At 49.0% G+C, this 19,561-nt stretch overlaps 1 protein-coding gene and 3 long non-coding RNA genes across 5 annotated transcripts; 2 read left to right on the top strand and 2 right to left on the bottom strand.

Moving 5' to 3' along the window:
- Nucleotides 1-6,669: 6,669 nt before the first annotated feature.
- LOC118499074 lies at nt 6,670-8,069 on the bottom strand. Its single transcript, XR_004901580.1, has 2 exons — nt 8,006-8,069; nt 6,670-7,402 (listed from the first exon to the last, which is right to left on the bottom strand). It is a non-coding gene; the product is annotated as an uncharacterized LOC118499074 (long non-coding RNA).
- Nucleotides 8,070-8,177: 108 nt separating this feature from the next.
- On the top strand, nt 8,178-11,060 carry LOC118499072. The gene is made up of 2 exons (XR_004901578.1): nt 8,178-8,393; nt 9,849-11,060. It is a non-coding gene; the product is annotated as an uncharacterized LOC118499072 (long non-coding RNA).
- Nucleotides 11,061-11,832: 772 nt separating this feature from the next.
- LOC118499073 lies at nt 11,833-12,963 on the bottom strand. The gene is made up of 2 exons (XR_004901579.1): nt 12,838-12,963; nt 11,833-12,681 (listed from the first exon to the last, which is right to left on the bottom strand). It is a non-coding gene; the product is annotated as an uncharacterized LOC118499073 (long non-coding RNA).
- Nucleotides 12,964-13,037: 74 nt separating this feature from the next.
- On the top strand, nt 13,038-15,405 carry MFSD5 (major facilitator superfamily domain containing 5). Of its 2 annotated transcripts, none has more exons than XM_028532557.2 (2): nt 13,038-13,211; nt 13,799-15,405. In XM_028532557.2, the coding sequence occupies exon 2, from the start codon at nt 13,817-13,819 to the stop codon at nt 15,167-15,169; it is 1,353 nt and encodes a 450-aa protein (XP_028388358.1). In that variant the 5' UTR covers nt 13,038-13,211; nt 13,799-13,816; the 3' UTR covers nt 15,170-15,405. The 2 variants fall into 2 exon arrangements, with proteins under 2 accessions (XP_028388358.1, XP_035874837.1); XM_036018944.1 differs by having other exon boundaries at nt 13,060-13,227.
- The last annotated feature ends 4,156 nt before the right edge of the window (nt 15,406-19,561 follow it).

Below are 19,561 nucleotides of genomic sequence, written 5' to 3'. Positions count from 1 at the left end.
TGCCCCTCCCATTTGCTGGGCTTCCGTGGCTCCATCCCCGGGAGGCCGGGCAAGGCTGGCAGAAGAGGTCAGTGTCTTGGGCCCATGATGCCACCCTTTCTCTCTGGCACTTTCCCCCTTCCAGCCGTCTAGGGGGGCTGGTCGAGTTTTCTGGCCAGGCTGTGACTCAGTTAAGGCCAGTCTCTGGTGCCTCCCCAGAGCAGGCAATGGGAGCTGTACCCTGTGCTCCCAGGGGCGGAGTGATGGAGCCAGAGTGTGCTGGGGCAGATGTCACAGTCTTTGCCCTTTGCTTAGCCTTCTCCTGCAGGTCAACATAGTCTCTGCTTCCCCTTGGCTACCCCAGATGGTCCTTTGGACCCAGGAGCAAACTGGTTTAACTATTGGGTATGAAGGTGGGAGGTGGGAGGGTGGGAGGACAGCTCTGAGTTCTGGGCTCAAAGACCCCCTCCCTCTCCTCCTTCCTTTAGTAAGCCTGGGGAGCTGGGGCAACTGGCTGCCAATCCCCACCTTTAGGCTCGGACCAGGAGTGGGAGAGGCTGGGGAGGAGGGCAGGAGGAACTGTGCTGGGAGTAGGAGGAGTCTTAGGCTGAGTGTGAGGGAGAAAGCCAAAGCAGAGGGTGTGTGTCCTCCTTAACCAGCGCCTGCCTGCCCGGTAGACATGCCACGAAAGTGGTTGACTCTGGGTGTGCACACACTTGCACGTCGGTGCCTGAAGGGGACATTCGCTGACTTCGTCATGACCACCACAGACTCAGTCCTAGAGTGGGCGGGAACCCAGGGTATTGGCCTCCATTCTACTGAGAACAGAGCAAGAGAAAAGGGGTCTGAAGTCCAAGCTCTGTGCACCGACCCCAGGCACTCCCACAGGCATTAAGGGTGGAAGTGAAAAGTGTAGAAGGGGAGCAGTTGCAGGGGCTGAGCTGGGCTGGGCTGCAGGGACACACCCAAAGGACCTTCCCCAGCAACAATCCCGGGGTGGCCAGCACTGGGCACACAGACTCTTGCTCACGTCACATTTTCCGTACTGGAATTACTTTGCTCTGCCCTCGCTGCCACCCTGGGGGCCAGGTGTCCTCTCTCCCTGGGGAAGACCACTTTTGGTAGCCAGAGTCAGATGAAGGAGAGAGGAAAAGAAGGGGCGTGCTGAGGTTATCTCTGGAGAGCAGGAGACGTCAATGGGGGTACAGACAAGGCCCTCCCTTTCACTCCAGGGGTGGGAAGAGCTGGGAATAGGTACTCCAGGGTGCCGTCCCCAGGTGGCCTAGCTGCTGTTGACTTTGCTTGGTTACCCTGGGAGCTGCTCTGAGCGTGTGGGGGGGGGTGGGTGTCAGGGAGTTGGACCCAGGCGTCCTGGCTGGGGTGGGATGGCGCCCTGCCTGTGTGGCAGGGATCTTGCCAGGAGGCCTCAAAGTTAACCCCTCCTGCCCTGGGGGTGGCGGCTCCGGGAAAGAGGGCGGACCCAGCTGTGGTTTGTGACTGTGGCCCTGATTCCCCACCCACCGCCCTCTCCCGGCACATCTGTACTTGGTTTACAGTGAATGAGTCTCCTGTCCTCATGAACCGGGCGAGGGCACCACTCCCTCCCAGGCCCCTGGCTGGGCATCCCGACACAGAACCAGGCGCCATCCCCGTGACGCTCTCTTTGCTGGGTCTCCCCTCTCTCAACTCTTCCCTTTCTCCATCTTAGAGGGCTTCAAGGCCTGGTCCCCAGACCAAGAGCTCTAAGGCTGTGCAGTTAGGGTAGCAGATGGGGACCGGGAAGATAAAACGGGGGACAAAGTACTTGGAGTAGCCTGGAAAGAGAGAGCAGGTCTAGAATTCCCATCTGGCTTTACTCTTCTCTTTGTCCTGGTTTGTCTGTCAATCTGCCCCTGTCCTTGTCTCTGGTGGGTGTTTGTCCATCCATCGGTCTTGGTAAATGTGACTCCGCCCTTCCGACAGCTTCAGTCCCCAGCCTAGGACCGCAGCCAGGGGGCGATGCCCAAGAAGCCCCGCCCCGTGCTGGTCCCGCCCCTCGGGATTGCCGAGCCTCTGCCCCCGCCCCTCCCCAGGACCCAGTGACTGGGATCTATCTGTCTGGCGGCTACAACGGTTTGGAAGGCAAAACAAAAACCCTATACAGGACTAAGGAGCAAGGAAGAGGGGCATTGTGAGGGGTTCAGATTATTCTATCTTGCAATAGAGACAGTCTTCTATCCAGGAGTTCCAGGAGGAGGCTTGGGAAGAGGGCCTCCCACTCAGGAAACTGATGGAGAGAGCTCCCCTTATTTCTCTTGGGTCACCCCTATCTCTAGGTTTTGTTGTTTGTGGTGGTTCTATTAGGTCACCCTGACAAATTAGAGAAATGGTATCTTGGGGGTCTTAGAACGGTGCCTCCTTTACACCACTCACCCGGAAGAGCAGAAGGAGAGGTGGTGAGAGGAAAGGTATCCAGATCCTACCGGCCCTGACTCTGCTGTGTTGACCCAGCCCACATTTTCACCCTCCCTGCCTCCTTGTCAGCATCAGGACACTGAACAAATAATTTTCCCATGCCAAGTCTGGTGCTGGTGGCGGGGGGGGGGGGGGGGGGGGGCGCTGTCCTATGCCATGTTCAGAGGGGGCTAGCAGATGAGGTCGGGGGAGCTCTGTTACAACCCCCAAGGACATCATTAAGGCGTGAAAGTGCCACCGGGGCCTGGAGACCAGGGCACTCAGGGAGAGTGTGATGAAAACATGTTTTGTACATCACGTCTTCTCCTTTCCCTTCCTCTCCCCTCCTCCCCCCTCCTCCCCTAGGCCTGTCTTGTGCCATGGCTGGTGCCTGCTCTACCCCCTGTACTTGCTCAATTCCACCCCTTGTGCCAGGCCTAATCTGCTGCTTGCCAGTTTGTTGGCTCTCCTGATGAATGAGTTTGTGTGTGGATGGCCCTTAACAGCCTCAGTGCTGCCCAGATCCCACATAGAAGAAGGCCTTGATTGTGAAACACAGGATTTTAAGAACTAGTCTACACAACTCTAGAAATGTCTTCCCTTATTCCTCTAAACATGTACCTTTCAAGAATTCAACAAATCTTTATTAAGCATCCACTGTATGTCAAACACCATATAAGCCCAGGGAATACCCAATTATGGTTCCTGCCCTTGCAGACCTCTACACTGGGGGTGCAGTCAGATGTCAACCAAATAACCCATGACATTACAAGTGATAACCAGCGTGAAGAGGCATAAGGTACTATGAGAATGGATGGTAGCAGGATTTTTCCCCCAGCCAAGAAGATCAGGAAAGGCCTCTGGGAAGAAGTCCGGGGGAGAGTGGAGAGAAGGGAGGGCAGCAGAAGAGCATGTGCAAAGGCCCTGGAATCGGGGTCCTGGCTCGCAGCCACTGGTGCCTCAGAAAGAAGAGGGACCCTCCATTCCTGCTGTCCACCTAGCTTTGGATGTGCTACAAACGAGGGATGGCCAAAGCAAGACCCTGGAACACCTGGTGACCTTGCCCTGGAATGACTCCACGCATTCTTTTATCTTCTCCAGAAAGGGAAACAGAGGCACAGATAAGGATGAGGAATCCATAGGTTTAGGCTTCAGGTTATACATGGAAAACAAGGCCCCACATTGTTGGCAAAGCCCTCAGGGTGAATTTGCCTAGCTGGAGTCTCACCAGAGGCTCTGTTGAACGGTTCTACCATGTGCCCCAACCCCGTCTCTGATCCAGCCCTAACCTGTCGTACCCCTGGAACAAGGAGCATGTCTGCCTCCATAGGTGCCCAGAGTGTGAGGTGAGTGCTCCAAGTGTGTGCCAGTCACCATGTGGGTGGGTGTAACAGTCTGTTTGTACAGAATCTCCATCCACAGGTTAGGGAATTATCTCTGCTCTGTCTCCTGGGCAGGGTGGGGGAGGCGGTGGTCCAGTTCCTTCTGCCTGGACCCCAGGGATCCAAGGTTCTTCATTTCTGAAGAAAAGCAGTTGAGGGCTCTTTGGAGGAGGGAGCAGGCTTCTTCGAGGCTGTGCCTCCTCCATAACTGGCAAGGAGGTCATGGGACCAATGGAGTTAAGTTCCAGCCCTGCTGTGACCCACTTTCCTCCCTGTGCCCACAGCTCCGAGGCCACGGTGTTGGGTGGGGCCAGTCTGACTCCCCTGCACCCATACCTGGGACTTCCCCTAGATGGAAATTCCCAGACCCTAGTGTCTTCCCAACCTTGCCAGCTCCCACCAACTGCCTGCGATCTGTTCAGCTTCCATCAGATCACCCTATCTGCCAGCTCTGAACCAGACTACATCTACGCCTTAGCCCCTGGGCCCTGAGGGTGTTGGCCCACACTCTGGGATAATTTTTGATATCTGTTTGCTCTTTCTAGTGGACTCCTTTGAAGAAAAAAAAAGTGATATTGGTGTGGGGAGTTGGGAAGGAGCCAACCTTTGTTGAGCACCTAAATGTTCCAGGCATTGTGCTGGGCGTGTACATTATTCACTTAGTCCCTGTGAATAAGAGAGGTAGCAGTTATCATCCCCATTTCGCATAAGAGGGAACTGAGAACCAGAGAGGTTAAATGACTTGCCCAATATCACACAGCTGGGAAGTGGCAGAGCTAATATGTGAACCCAGGTCTTGGAAGGAATCCTGTGCTTCCTTCACCACAGCAGACATCATCCTCTTCTGCAGACGCCCACCTCTCCATGGGATGAGAGACTTGGGGGAATTCAACTCAATCCAATTCAGCAGTTATTGAGCATCTGCTATACACCAGGCAGTGATAGGGGCCCGAAATACAGGAAAGGTCTCCATCCTCAAGGGCAGGCGGGAAAGTTAGGTGTGTGGACTAGGAATATCTATCTAACTTAGACATAATGATTTGAATGAGGTGGCGTGGAACAGAAGTGGTGCTTTTATTTTCTCTTTCTAAAAGAGTACATAAATATATTATGAACAGTGCACAGAATGAATTGGAATAAAATAAATACCTATTCAACTGCTACCAAGAAAGGGTACTTCCTACACCTCAGAAGCTCCCATGTGTCCGTTCTATAATTCCTTCCCTCCCCTAAGAAGTAACCATCATCCTAACTTTTGTGATCATTATTTCCTATCTTTATGTATCATTTTAGCACTTGTGTATGTCTCTCTAAATAATATTGCTTAACTTCACCTGTTTTTGAGGTTTATATAAATGGAATGATGTTGTATTACTTTTTTGTGTCTTGATTATTTTGTGAGGTATACCCAAATTGTTGCATATAACTGTCTTTTTCATTATTGCATAACATCCAGTCTCATGAATATACTACAATCTATTTATTTCTTTATTTAAAAAAATTTATTACAGTTGACATTCAATATTATATTATGTTTGGGTGTAGAACAGTGACTAGATATTTATATGACTTACAAAGTGATCCCCGTGATAAATCTAGTGCCCACCTGGCCCCATACATAGTTCTTACAATACTATTGACTATATTCCCTATGCTGCACTTATGTCCCTGTGACTGTTTTGTGACTGCCAAACTGTACTTCTTAATCCCTTCACCTTTTTCACCCAGTCCCCCAACCCTGCTTCCATCCAGCAACCTTTGATTTATTCTCTATATCTGTGAGTTTGCTTCTGTTTATTTATTTTGATTTTAAGATTCCACATATAAGCAAAATCATATGGCATTTGTCCTTCTTTGTCAGACTTATTTCACTTAGCATGGTACCCTCTAGGTCCATCCTTGTTGTCCCAAATGGTAAGATTTCATTATTTTTTATGGCCAAGTAATATTCTATTGTATATATGTACCACAGCTTTTTTATCCATTCTTTTATCAATGGAGACATGGGTTATTTCCATATCCTGGCTACAGTAGTGAACATAGGAATGCATATGTCTTTTAAAATTAGTATTTTGGATTTTTTAAAATAAATACTCAGAAGTGGGATTGCTGAGTCACATGGTAGTTCTATTTTTATTTTTTGAGGAACCTCCATACTGTTTGCTGTAGCAGCCAATATTGTTTTTTACCCAACTGTTGGTGGATGTTGGGATTGTCTCCAGTTTGGACTATCGTAATGCTGCTAAGAACATTTTTGTGCCTGTTTCCCAGCACACACATGCAAGAGATTTTCGAGACGATAAAACTAAGAGTCAAAGTATATGTCCAGGCAGTCTTGGTTTTATCAGATAAGGCCAAACGTTTTCCCAAAATGATTGAACCAGTTTCTCAGGAAGCAAAACATTTTAATCAGGGGCAGGCATAGGATCAAGAAGACCCATACACTTTCTTGCCTGAAACCCTTAGTGGTTTTGCCTCTTTCTTAAAATAAGACCCAAGTCCCGCTGTGACTCCCAAGGCCCCCGCCTCACTCTATACCTCTGCCTTGACTCCTCTTTGCTCTTGCTGTCTCCCCTCCCTGTGATTTTCTTCCACTAGATGTCTCCATGACTCACTCCTCACTTTCTTCAGATCTTTGCTAAAATGTCATTTCTCAATGGCACTTTTCCTGACCACCACATTTTTAGATTGCAATCTCCAGCACTCCTTATCTCCTTCTCAGCTTTGTATTTCTCCATGGGCCAGATACCTGGGTTCCATTCTGCCTCAGGCAGCTCCCCCAGGGTCAGCCAGGGCTGGACAGACTTTATCTCCCCCAAAACCCTTAAGGGCTGTCATACCTATTTAGGAACTGTCTAGTCATTCTGTCGGATGAATCCACCTCTCTGAGTCACTTTTTATCACAACATCCTGGGTTGTTGTTTTTTTTTTTTCTTTTTTTCATTGTCATTTGCATGCTCTGAAATAAGCTAATGCATTTGTTTATTTACCTGTTTGGTTTTAGTCTCCATCCCATGTCACTCCTCACTTTTATGAGAGCTCCGTAAGAGAGGAGACTTAGCTGTGGCTATCTTATCCAGGCTGGTTGTCAGCTTCCCAGAGACAGCTGGGCATCCCCACCCCTATACCTGGGACTTGCCCCTTTTGGAATCATCCACAACCCAGGCATCCTCCCTCCACTTCCACTTCCCACCAACATCCCCAGCTCAGTCTCAGAGTGCTGCTTCTGCTGCTGCTCCTACTGCTGCTGCCACTGCTGCTGCTGCTGCTGCTGCTTCCCTAAGTCCCCTTGGGGGACTGTTTGGGAGACTGAAGCTGCTGGTTAGGCCACCAGGGCTGGAGAGTAATGGACTGGGGTCCTTACCCAGGCAGGTGTCAGGTGCCTGGAGCTTAAGAAATACTTTTTGAATAAAGGGAAAGACTTCAGAGATTATAGGACCTAGCCAGGTGGAGAAAAGAGAAAAGGCACTCCAAGCCGAAGGAACAGTGTGAACAAAGGACTGAAGGCATGAAAGTGCATGTTGTATTTCAAGAACGTGTTACTGGCTGGTGTAGTTGGAAGGTTTTCAGTGCAGAGGAGGGCCACAGGAGAGCACTGCTGGGCAGGCCTGGAAAGGGAGGGCTGGTTGGGGAGGTCTGAGCTCCCTGAAGGCTCAGCAAGCTCAGCAGTGTCTTAGGCTTAATCCTGCCCCCACCTCTGCCCGCCTGTCTGCCCCTTCTACTCTTCCCATGCCCTCCCCTTTCCCCAACCCCCAGCCTGGCCGCTCCTGCAACTGAATGGACTTCTCTCTGGGCCTACGTCTGGGGTCTCGAAACAAGAAGGCCACCCAGCAACAACCTCCTGCACCCTCTGTGCATAGCCCTCCAGCTGCCTCTCTTTGTCTCTCCTGTCCTTCCTCTGCCTGTGCCTGCCCCTGCCCTGGCTGCCCTCCTCCCACCTGTTCCTCCTGCACTGCCTATCCCTCTTACACAACCACCTGTCCCTCCTGTCCCAGACTCCCTGGCCCACCCTGCACCTGCACCTGCCCTCCCTGCCCTGCCTGTCTTCCCTCAACACATCCCCATAGGCCCTGTGTCCCATGCTCTGGCCCTCACTTGCCTTGTTGCCATCCCTCACCTTGCCCCATTTACCCTTGTACCAAGGGCCTATCTGCCTGTCCCAGCTCCTGCTTGGGCTATAGTGACAACTGTAGCTGTGGCCAAGGGCCTACCTGGGGGCCTCCAGGCTCCACTGGCCACCACAGTTGCTGCTTCACAGGACAACGCACCTCTCAGAGGCACTGTCTGATAGTCTAGGTGGGCAGTTGCCCCCTACAGAGACTGTCAGGCTGCTGGGGCACTTCTGTAGCTGCTTTTTCAGGCAAGAGGCAGAAGCTCTGGGTGGAGCGAGGGGGCTCACCTAGACTCCTCGCCCAGAAGGTAAAGGCAGAAGTTGCTCAGAGCCTCTAGCTTCCCCCTCAGTCCTGAGGGTGAGAACAGGCATCTGCTTTGAAATTAGTTTCTGGGCATGTTCCTGCTGGTTCCAGAAACTCCTCTTTTGCTCTTCTGCAGCTTTTGGAATGGAAACTCTTCTCAGATCCTCTTCCAAGGCCCCTGAAGGTGAGCAAATTGGCCATTTCCCCCCTCTTGACAGCCTCCCCTGGAGACCCTTCCTGGTTTCTCTGCAGTTCACATAGGTAAGATAGATTCTTCATCTAGAGGTGGTAGGGGATCCTTTGGGGCCATTTTTGCCCTTTGATCCTTCACCCATATTCCTGGCTGATTCAGGAGTCTCTGGACCCCTTACCTCTCATCTTCAGTCAGGCACAGATGATCAGTTGTTCTTGGACCAGAAGAGGAGGCTGAGCAGAGGGTTTGTGGCTCCTCCCTTCCCTTGGATATCATGGCATCACACATGGTCCTTTACTTTGAGGAATCTGGCGCTCCCTGCCTGAATGTCTTATCTTGCAAATCTCTGAGTGCTCACCCACCCTCATGACCTCAATCTTCCAGGATTAGTCCCATCTGCAACATCTATGCTCACCTGGTGTGGGGGTAAGGGAAGCTGGGAACACTTGACACAGGTTCCCAATGATCCCATTCACACACAGCTAGTCATAAGTCCCCTGACCCTGGGGGTGTGACTAGGGGTTTGAAGAAGACTCCAAGAGGAAGCTGGAAGTGAGAGTCCAGTATCTTCCCAGGACTGGGTCCTAAACTGAGAGCCGCTGAGCCCCCCTCCACATTCCTCAAGTTCTCTGACTCTAGTCTTTTTTGGTCTTCTTTTTCTCAGCCTCTGTCTCTGGAACCCTGTGTTTTTTTTTCTTTCTATCTCTGTTTATCTTTCAGTTTATCCTTCCTTCTCTTTCCAGGTCATTCCATTTGTGTTCTTCTATCACTGGGGCATTCTGCCTTCATCTAGCTTGTGTCTTGACATGTGTTTCCCCCACTCTCTATTTCTCTAATTCTCCCTCCCTCTATTACGCCTTCTAATTTAAAATACATTTAACATATGCATCTCTTTCTTTTCCCCTTTCCTGTCTCAATTTGTGTCTTCATGTCTAATTTCTTCCTTTGTCTTTCAAGGCACCTCACATCACTCTGCTTTTCTGTCCTATTCTGCTTCTTGGTATACTTCATTCGTGATAACATTTCTGTTTCCCTTTCTGTCTTTCTCTCTCTTCCAGTCTTCTGTGCCTAGCTGTTTTTTCACTTCCTACCTTTCTCTCTGCTTTCCCCTATCTGGCTTTCTTTCTCTTTCTCTCCCCGTCCCTTGTAGCACCCTGCACACCAGGCCTGTCTCATGCTGTCCAAGGAGCAAGACACGAAGCACTTTAGTATCTGTCTGTGCCCCCCACACCCCATATACCCTAGAGCGAGTGAAAGCTGGATACAGGTGCCAGAATAGTTCCTCCTTTCCCCACCTACTATCCAGGCCATCCATCTCTGTTCAGCTCTAAGTCCAAAACTTTTAAAAAATAATGCTTCTCCCAACTTCTTATTCTGCAAGTTGGCAATTAAAAAGAAAAAGAATTAAGCATTTATACTGCCTCTCCTGTATAAACTATATTTCAGGATAGCCAAATAACAGTAAGTGGTGCAGAAAACTTATTTACAGAAGCATTTCAACTAATATGGAAGGATATGGAATCAGAAGAATCACCATTTTGCAACCCCTAATGAAATAACTGATCAAACAAGAATTTTCAATGGATGAAACAAGGATCGTGATGGATGGAGAACTTTACAATGGAGGGATCAAGTTGTCACCACCGCCCCCCCCCCCCCCCCCCCCCCCCCCCCCGTGAATCTTAGCATTGCTAAAGGGGCACAGCCACACACTGTATGCCTCCTGATGGGATGCAGTCTGAAGCATTCCGCTCCACCTATGAAGGGCTCTTGCCAAATGAAAACACTGAGCATTATTCTAATCAAATCTCCAGAGCTAATCTCCATTTAACAGGAAATACTGTGGATGGAAGAACAAGTTAAATGACACAATGAGGAAGTAAGAAGACACATCCAGCATGTGGGATATTCTAAAGGAAATCTGACCCAATTTCTTCAAGTTGTCAATGGCTGGGTGGGGCGGGGGTGGGTAGGTAAGAGGTGACCAACACAAGGAACATAAGGGCCTTGTTTGGTTTCTGATTTGGACAACCCAACTGTAAAAGGACATTTCAGACAGTTGGGGACAGTTAATTATGGACTGGATATTTGTGAGGCCAAGGAATCAGTATTGATTTTGTTAGATATAAAAATGACTTTGGGGCCCTGTAAAAAAAAAAAAAGGATATTTTCTAGAGATACATACTTAAGTATGGAGTGAAGTGACATATTTAATTTTAAATGTTTTGGCAAATAAAAAAAGGACAGAAAAAGTGGCAGAATCAATAACATTGAATTAAGTGTACAAAGGTTCACAGAATTATGTTCTCTACCTCTGTGTATGCTTGAACATTTTTGTAGTAAATGTTTTAAATGATGCTCCTCTGGTAAACATGGTTCCTAGTAACTCCTAGAACATCCTCCCCACCTGCCCTGAAAGACTTCCCATGTGTGACTCCTCACACACAGACCCCAGCTCTCCCTGCCCTCTTCTGGAAGAACGTACTAGGGATGGATTGTGCTCACAGGCTTCCCTTTATCCCCTGCAGTTCTCTGCTGGCACATTCCTCATGTTTGGGACTTTCCCAGCTGTGCCTCACAGCTCTGAAGGACCAGGGAAACCTTAAAGAATAAACCTATTTTGAATAGTTCTTAAAATAAACAGAAATAATCCAAAATGATGTAATCTTGCTTTATGTCTCTCTCTGCCAGGTGCTTTGAAATAAAATGCAACTCAGTAATGGAAGATAACTGGCCTCAGTCCTGGGAAACAGAAGGCAAGGGATGTTAGACCATCCTGTCCCACTTCCTGCCTTTATTTAGGATGACCTCCACCCTCAAAGAAAAGACCACCTAGAAGTGAGGGACTGGGCATCATGAGTTCAAGGAGTTTCAGCCCAGGACTGGGATGGAGGGCACTTGGGCCATTCATGCTGACACTCCCTGAATGACCTTGGAGAAGTCATGATTTTTGAGTCTGAGTGTTTCTATATGAATGCATGGGAACCACGAACACTTTCTACTCACTAGAAGTTTGCCAGTTAGGGATGAAGGCACTTTGGAGCTTGGCTATAAATCTCAGCTGTTTCCTTTATCACAGGAATTTCTTGAGATGTAATCCTGGTTCCTCCCATCCTCTACCTTCTAAACTTTAGTATAAAGAAAACCAACATGTACTAATCACCTGTAATCTTCTCAGAAACCATACAAACTTGGAATTGGAAAGATCTGGGTCACAGTTCTGACTCTACTTCTTACCATGTGACTCTGGACATACATAACTTTCCCAACTCTGGGGGATAACAATAGTACTGACCTTACAGGTTGTTGTGGCAGTTAAATGACATAATGCACCTATAGCCATTGGCCCAGGTCTTCTTAAAATAGAGCTTAGGTACCTAATAACCCATTTGATAAGTGTTAACGGCTAATACAGGGCAGCACTTTTAAAGTAATTCACATGGATAATGTATTCATTTATTCATCAAATATTCATAGAATTTTTTTATGTACCAGTAACTGTTTTAGGTATTGGAAATACAAGTGAACGAAGCAGATAAAAATCTGTAGGGAGAAGAGGGAGTGAATAAATAAACAAACACATAGTGTGGCAGATGGTGTTAAGTGCTATGGAAAAAATGCAGCGAAGGAGACCTCATAGAGAGTTAGAAGGAAAGCAGATAGATTACTATGGTGGATGGAGGTGTTGTTGCTATTTCAAACAGGAAGGCCAAGGAACACCTCTCTGACAATGTGACATGTGAACAGAGAACTGGGGCACTGAGGGCAGGAACCATGTGGGTATCTAGGAGAACCAGAACCTTACAGGGCACAATGTGCAAAGGCCCTGGTATTGGCCAGAATAGACAGAGTAGGAGTAAGAAGGAGAATGGTAAATGAGGTCATAGAAGCAGTAGAGAGCAGAACAGAGGGGTTTGTGGGCCACTATAAAGACTTTGGCTTTTATGCTTAGTGAGATGAGAAGTGATTGGGGAGGGTCTCAAGATCATACTAAAAATTTCCAAGGTGACACAGTTGGTAAGTAGCAGGAGGTGAGCGGTTCGCTCCAAGGCTGAAGTTCTTGCTGAACTTTAGCCTTTTTATTTGGGCACTGCTCTCTTTTGATTTCAGATAAAGAAACTGGGATGCTGAGAAGTTACGTGGCTTGCCCGAGGCCAGACAGCTGGTTAAATTACATAGGTGGGATTCGAGCATTTATCTGCAGCCGGAGTCCAAGTCCTTCACACCACACTGCCTCCCTCAGGTGTCTGGGCCATACGAACTTCTGGCCTTGAGATCACTACGATGAAAGAGGGGAGAACAGAAGAGCCCAGGGCAGCGGTGTTCCCCGGGAAGCTCCAGCCCCGGATTCTCTGGGACTTCGGGCATTTTCCCATCGCCTAGCTGTGCTCTTTAACCTACGGCACGTTGAAAGAGAGATTAAATGGGCCCTTACTTCAAGGTGGCCCAACAGGTATATGGGAGTCAGAGGACCGGGTATCACGGAAAGGCGGCGGACGAGGCCGTACCGAAAACAGCAGCAGCCTTTCCCCACCCTAGCCGTGCAGCGGTGCAGCCGCGGGCATCCGGACCATGGCAGCGCGCTGGTAAGGATGGGGCAGAGGCGGGGCTTGAGCGCCGCGCCCCCGTCACGTGACGGGACCATCATGGCGGCGACCGGAGGCCTACCCGGCTCCCGGAAGCAGGCTGTGAGGGGCGGGCACGCTGCTAGAACCCAGGCCAGAGCCGGAGCCGGAGGTAGAGCGGGCAGGGCAGCGGGCGGCCTGGAGCCGGACGTGCCCGGAGCGTCCCCGCAGACCGGGGCAGCAGGTGAGACGGGGTCTGGGTAAGGCGCGAGCGGGTGTGGCGGCCCTGGGGCGCTGGGCCGAGGCTAGGGGGCGCAAGGGGGTGCCCGTGACCTGGAAGATGGGGAATCTGAGATGCACGCGCGTGACCATGAAACTACTCTAGAGGCCCGCGCCAATGGGAGGGATGCCCGGAACAGAAGACGGGACATTTAGGGCTAGAACGGGTTCCCCAGAAAGGATAGGAGGTATTTGAAGGAAGTATGCCGAAGCTGTTGTGGAACAGGGCAGCTGCCTCTTAATTTAATGGGACGGGATTATTGAGGGGACTTCCTTGCTATGCCAGGCAAGGTTAGCGCGAATGCTCAGTTTTCTCCCCGATCCTCTTACCTCTTTCCTGCCCCACAGTGTCCTAGGAGACCGCTCTGGCGGGCCACTCCTCCCACCCACCCAACTGGTCCCTCAGGTCTGAGTTCTGGGGGAGTGGAGTTGAGGGGTGGGGAAGTGCAGTTGGCAGGGGGGTAGGGTGGAGCTGCCTTCTGCTTGAACACCCAACCCTTGACAGTGCTGCCTGGGCAATGGATGTGACTCTAAAAGCCCCTTCTTTCCCAGGTCGTCCGGGGGCCCGCCATGCTGGTGACTGCCTACCTTGTCTTTGTGGTCCTCCTGGTCTCCTGCCTGGGGTTGGAATTGTCAAGATGCCAGGCTAAGCCCCCAGGAAGGGCCTGCAGCAACCCCTCCTTCCTTCGGTTTCAACTGGACTTTTATCAGGTCTACTTCCTGGCCCTGGCAGCTGACTGGCTTCAGGCCCCCTACCTCTATAAACTCTATCAGCATTACCACTTTTTGGAAGGTCAAATTGCCATCCTCTATGTCTGTGGTCTTGCCTCCACAGTTCTCTTTGGACTGGTAGCCTCCTCCCTTGTGGATTGGCTAGGTCGAAAAAAGTCTTGTGTCCTCTTCTCCCTCACTTACTCTCTGTGCTGCTTAACCAAACTCTCTCGGGACTACTTTGTGTTGCTGGTAGGGCGAGCACTTGGTGGGCTGTCCACTGCCCTGCTCTTCTCTGCCTTCGAGGCCTGGTACATCCATGAACACGTGGAGCGGCATGACTTCCCTGCTGAGTGGATCCCAGCTACCTTTGCTCGAGCCGCCTTCTGGAACTATGTGCTGGCTGTAGTGGCAGGTGTGGCAGCTGAAGCTGTGGCCTGCTGGATGGGACTGGGGCCTGTAGCACCCTTTGTGGCTGCCATCCCTCTCTTAGCTCTGGCTGGAGCCTTGGTCCTTCACAACTGGGGAGAGAACTATGATCGGCAGCGTGCCTTCTCAAGGACCTGTGCTGGGGGCCTGCGCTGCCTCCTGTCAGACCGCCGTGTGCTACTGCTGGGTACCATACAGGCCCTGTTTGAAAGTGTCATCTTCATCTTTGTTTTCCTCTGGACACCTGTGCTGGACCCACATGGGGCCCCACTAGGCATCATCTTCTCCAGTTTCATGGCAGCCAGCCTGCTCGGCTCTTCCTTGTATCGCATCGCTACCTCCAAGAAGTACCACCTTCAGCCTATGCACCTACTCTCCCTTGCTGTCCTCATCGTCGTCTTCTCCCTCTTCATGCTGACTTTCTCCACCAGTCCAGGCCAGGAGAGTCCCGTGGAGTCCTTCATAGCCTTCCTACTTATCGAATTGGCCTGTGGACTGTACTTTCCCAGCATGAGCTTCCTTCGAAGAAAGGTGATCCCTGAGACAGAGCAAGCTGGTGTACTCAACTGGTTCCGGGTGCCCCTGCACTTACTGGCCTGCCTGGGGCTCCTAGTCCTCCATGACAGTGATCGCAAAACAGGCACTCGGAACATGTTCAGCATATGCTCCGCTGTCATGGTTATGGCTCTGCTGGCAGTGGTGGGGCTCTTCACCGTTGTAAGGCACGATGCCGAACTGCGGGTGCCCTCACCTACTGGGGAGCCCTACTCCCCTGAGCTCTAACCCTGTTCCAGGACAAGGGGGCTGGGACAGACTCTTGAATCCCACCTTTCCAGGGTTGTACAGATTTCTCTGTGACTGCAATTATCTGGCCCCTCAGCCTGTTGTTGGGGCCCCTCCTGCCAGTTCTTTGGGTTCGGGAGTACATGGGGGTGATGGCTTAGAAAGGAGATGCCAAACGTTGCCTCTGTGTTACTCCCTTTTCCCTTTTCATTTAAAAATAAACACTTTTAACAGATCATTGATTTGATTTGATCATCTTGACCTGTACCTGCCTTAGTAGTTTCTGGTAGGAGGGCAGCTGGAGGTTTTGAGGATAGAGGTAGAATTACCAGCAGAAGGTTTACATTTCTAGCCTAAGACTGTATCCAGCTTAAACTGAGAGCTGTAGAATTTTCTCTCAGCAGGAATGGGTGGGAAATGCCTGAGGTTCCTAGGTCCTCCATACGTCTGTCCTCTGGGGACTGACATCCTCCCCACTAGCCAAGTAAAACCCTTGCTCCACATCCAGGGTGAGATAATCTCTGGAGCATGTGGGGTGAGTGCTCAAGCCACTGAGCAAAGATTCCAGGGGCTTTGGCTGCTTTTATGACCATCCCTTGGTGCAAATTCAGGGCCATCCAACAGGAAGAAGCCTGCAGCTCAGCACATGCATGCTGCCTGCATGCTGCCTCTGTGCCTGCGAATGCACTATTTGTCCTGCATCACCTGGGCTCACCAGGTCCTGTGTCCCTGCATGAAACCTAAATAAAGGGCTGCCAAGGGGAGAGAACAGTGACGACTGAGGGACTGGGACATCTTGTCTGTACCTGACTCTTCCCCACCCAGACTGAGTGAGGGTGAGGGAGCCATCAGGACAGGAAACAGTACCAGTGGGAACACCAGTTCTGTGGGTCCCTCCCTGCCTCACCTCTGATGGTATCTGCCTTTACTCCTCCCACCAGCACCTGGGCTTCTCAGGGGAAGCAAAGCCAACTTTAAGAAGGGTGGAGATGGAGGGAGGGTAGGCTTAAGGGTGTGTCCTGGAATGTGCTTGAGATGGGCATGGGAGACCCACCTGTTCTGGAAAGGAATTGACAACTTTTCCTTGGGTCCCAGACTACTTCCCAGACAGGAAGGTGGGAGATGTTCCAAGACCTGCAAGTTCTAACTTGTGTGGAAAGATAACATCAGCTGGTGCTGGAGGAATGCAGCAGGGATGGGCTTTTGTAGAGTGAGGCTGGGGAAATGAATGGATGGTGGTCTCATGCCCCTACTTAGAACAGAAGAAAAAAAAACAACCCCCCACCCCACCCAGGCTGCAGAGAATAGAAGTTGAGGTTAAATATGGAAAAACAGATACCTGTGCTTTCCCCCATCTTGAGGCTAAGACAGAGTCTGTTGCAATAACTCCACATCCTATTTCTGCCCTGGTGAGCTGTACCTAGATATATTTTATAGGTAGTTGCAGACTTTGTTTCTCTTTACAATACTATGATCTCCAAACTCTGTGAAGATAAGAGGAAATTATGTCTCCTTTGCCTTTGTCTCCCTGTGTATGCACACAAGTGGGGGCCTTGCCCATGCTTGTGCTCAGTGAATGTCTGGAGAGGAGATGGGCTAGCTCACACCTGGCTTTTCAAGAGCTGCTCTTTTGGCAGCAATTAGACTAGAATCTAGAGCCAAGTTAATGATTTGTTGTTTTGGATGACAGTGATTATTTACTGATACAGTTATGAGGGGGTCCCATTATTCTAAGTGATAAGGAAGTTGGAAGGTAGGGAAGGCAGATTAATGAGGTCCATTTAACTTTGTCCCTGCTGAGCTTTCTTCAAAGGCGCTGGTGATAGGGAGTGGGGAGGGTTTTTTCCTCTCAGACTCATAGGGTGTTAAGAACTCAAAGGTATATTAGAGATTGTCCATTTGGCCTTAAGTATATTTTTATTGAGCACCTACTGTATGCCATACATTATATTACTAAGTGCTGGTACCTTTTTTTATGAGGAAAACTCCCTTAAAGAAAGGATATGTAGTAAATAAGTGGTAAATCCAAAACTAAACCTTGCCTTTTGCTGCCTGCCCAGTGCCCCTTCTATGACATATATATACTACTTCTGATTCCTGGGCCTTCACCTACTAGCCTTTCCCCCTCTGGCCCTGCTCCCTTATCCCAAGCCCTGTCCCTGGAGAAGGGCAAGAGAGCTGTAGTGTGTAGCCTTGGCCATCTGGTCCACTTTTAGGTGTCTTGGGTCAGAAGAGGGATTGGTTCAGCAGTTACATACTGCCTACAAAATGCTGCCCATGATACTTTGCTAAGAGGCAGCATGGGGAACTAGTTAATAGCATGGAGCCAAAGCCTGACTACCTGGGTTCAAATGTGAGCCTCAGTACCCTCATCTGTAAAATGGGGATGATAATGTAATTTCTACCTACCCTATAGCACTTTTGTGAAATTAAATGCATTACTATATGTAAGTGCTTAGAATTGTACTTAACCCTCAGTGTAAGCACTACATAAATGTTTGCTTTTATATTTTATTTTTTAACTTTTTCAATCCAGTTAAGCCCATCCAGATCTGGGTGTGAGAATGAGTGGATGGAGCTATAAAATGGTGTGTACAACTGTTCAATGCATCCCAGTGGTTGGGTGATTCTCAGCAGTGTTTATCCTTGATCTTGGCCCAGATAGAAGTATCCAGCTATCTGAAAGGCCTTTTACTTTGGGGTATGTGAGCAGCTGAGTAGAATGTTAGTATGTTCCACTTGAACTCATTTCCTCTTTAAGTGGGAAGGTTATTTTGGTGTCAGACTTGATACACACCACCATCTTTCACTAAGAGACTCCTGATTTTCTAACTTTCTATCCAGCTGGACACATGATTATTTGATTTGGAGCTTTTAAGTGATCCTGAGGAGAACAGAAACATCACAAAGAACCAGGATCCAATGGACAAGAGGCAGGAAAATTGGGGCATGAGGACTGTACCAGATTCTGAAGCTTGGAGGATGACCTCTTTCTGGAAATTTAGTCTCTGCTCGGTATGGGGATGGGCTTCCCAGCTAATGTCCATGGCCCTTTGGCTGGGTCTACGTTCCATTCGCCATCTCTCTTCACCTAATCCCAATCCCGTAGTTCTCCCTGTGCCTTTTATTATTTTTTTGCCACCACTTCCCCACAGAACCACAGAAGAGAATTATAAAATAAGTTTGTCATGCTTGGGATCAAATCTAATGTTACAAAAATACTTCACACCCCCTCTAAGGTGTTGTGTTTTTTTTTTACAATAAATTCAAATGGGCCCTGGCTGGTGTGGCTCAGTGGATTGCGTGTGGTCTGTGAACCAAAGGGTTGCTGGTTTGATTTCCAGTCAGGGTACATGCCTGGGTTGTGGGTTGGGTCCGTAGTTGGGGGCGTGCAGGAGGCAACTGATCCATGTATCTCTTGCACATTGATGTTTCTCTCCCTCTTTCTCCCTCTTCCTCTTTCTCTAAAAATCAATAAATAACCCTGGCTGGTGTGGTTCAGTGGATTGAGTGCTGGCCTGTGAACCAAAGGGTCACCAGTTCAATTCCCAGTCAGGGCACATGCCTGGGTTGTGGGCCAGGTCCCCAGCGGGGGGCATGTGAGAGGCAACTACACATTGATGTTTCTCCCCCTCTCTTTCTACCTCCTGTCCCCTCTCTAAAAATAAATAAATAAAAATCTTAAAATAAATGAATAAATAAAATCTTAAAAATAATAAATTTACATGGGATCATTGTAAAATAGTCAAATGGAAATACAGAAATACATAATATGAATGTAAATGTAAATCTGTTTATATAATGTTATATTAAAATACATATATTTATATTGACATAAATATATTATAAATATACATACAGAAATATAAAATGTAAAATGACAGGTTTCCTTAATTCCACTCTTCATACTATTATTAAATGGTCTGGATTAATATTTTTTAAACAAAAATTGAATTATTTATGCTGTTCCATAACTTTTTTTTTTAAGGTGTTCTTTTTTTTTTTTAAAGATTTTATTTATTTATTTTTAGGGAGGGAGGGGAGGGGGGAGAGAGAGAGAGAGAGAAAGAGAGAGAGAGAGAGAGAGAGAGAGAGAAACATCAATGTGCGGTTGCTGGGGGTTATGGCCTGCAACCCAGGAATGTACCCTGGCTGGGAATCGAACCTGGGACACTTTGGTTCCCAGCCCGCGCTCAATCCACTGAGCTACGCCAGCCAGGCCATAACTTTTTTAACATAACAGTATATCTTGTTTTTACCTTTAAAACAATTAAAATCCACAGGAAAACGATAACAATCATTTATGTATCTCTGACATCTTTATATGTCAGTACATATAACATATGCTTTTGTAAGGGCTGCAAAGCACTGTTAGGGCCTTTGCAAAGCATT

Source organism: Phyllostomus discolor, chromosome 2, assembly GCF_004126475.2.
Source record: "Phyllostomus discolor isolate MPI-MPIP mPhyDis1 chromosome 2, mPhyDis1.pri.v3, whole genome shotgun sequence".
Classification (NCBI taxonomy): Eukaryota; Metazoa; Chordata; class Mammalia; order Chiroptera; family Phyllostomidae; genus Phyllostomus; species Phyllostomus discolor.
The sequence above is the reverse complement of the archived record's forward strand: the minus strand, read 5'-3'. Positions and strand labels throughout refer to the sequence as shown.

Bases quoted from the DNA above. Each gene is read 5' to 3' on its own strand.
- MFSD5 (XM_028532557.2), top strand. From the start codon at position 13,817: ATGCTGGTGACTGCCTACCTTGTCTTTGTGGTCCTCCTGGTCTCCTGC.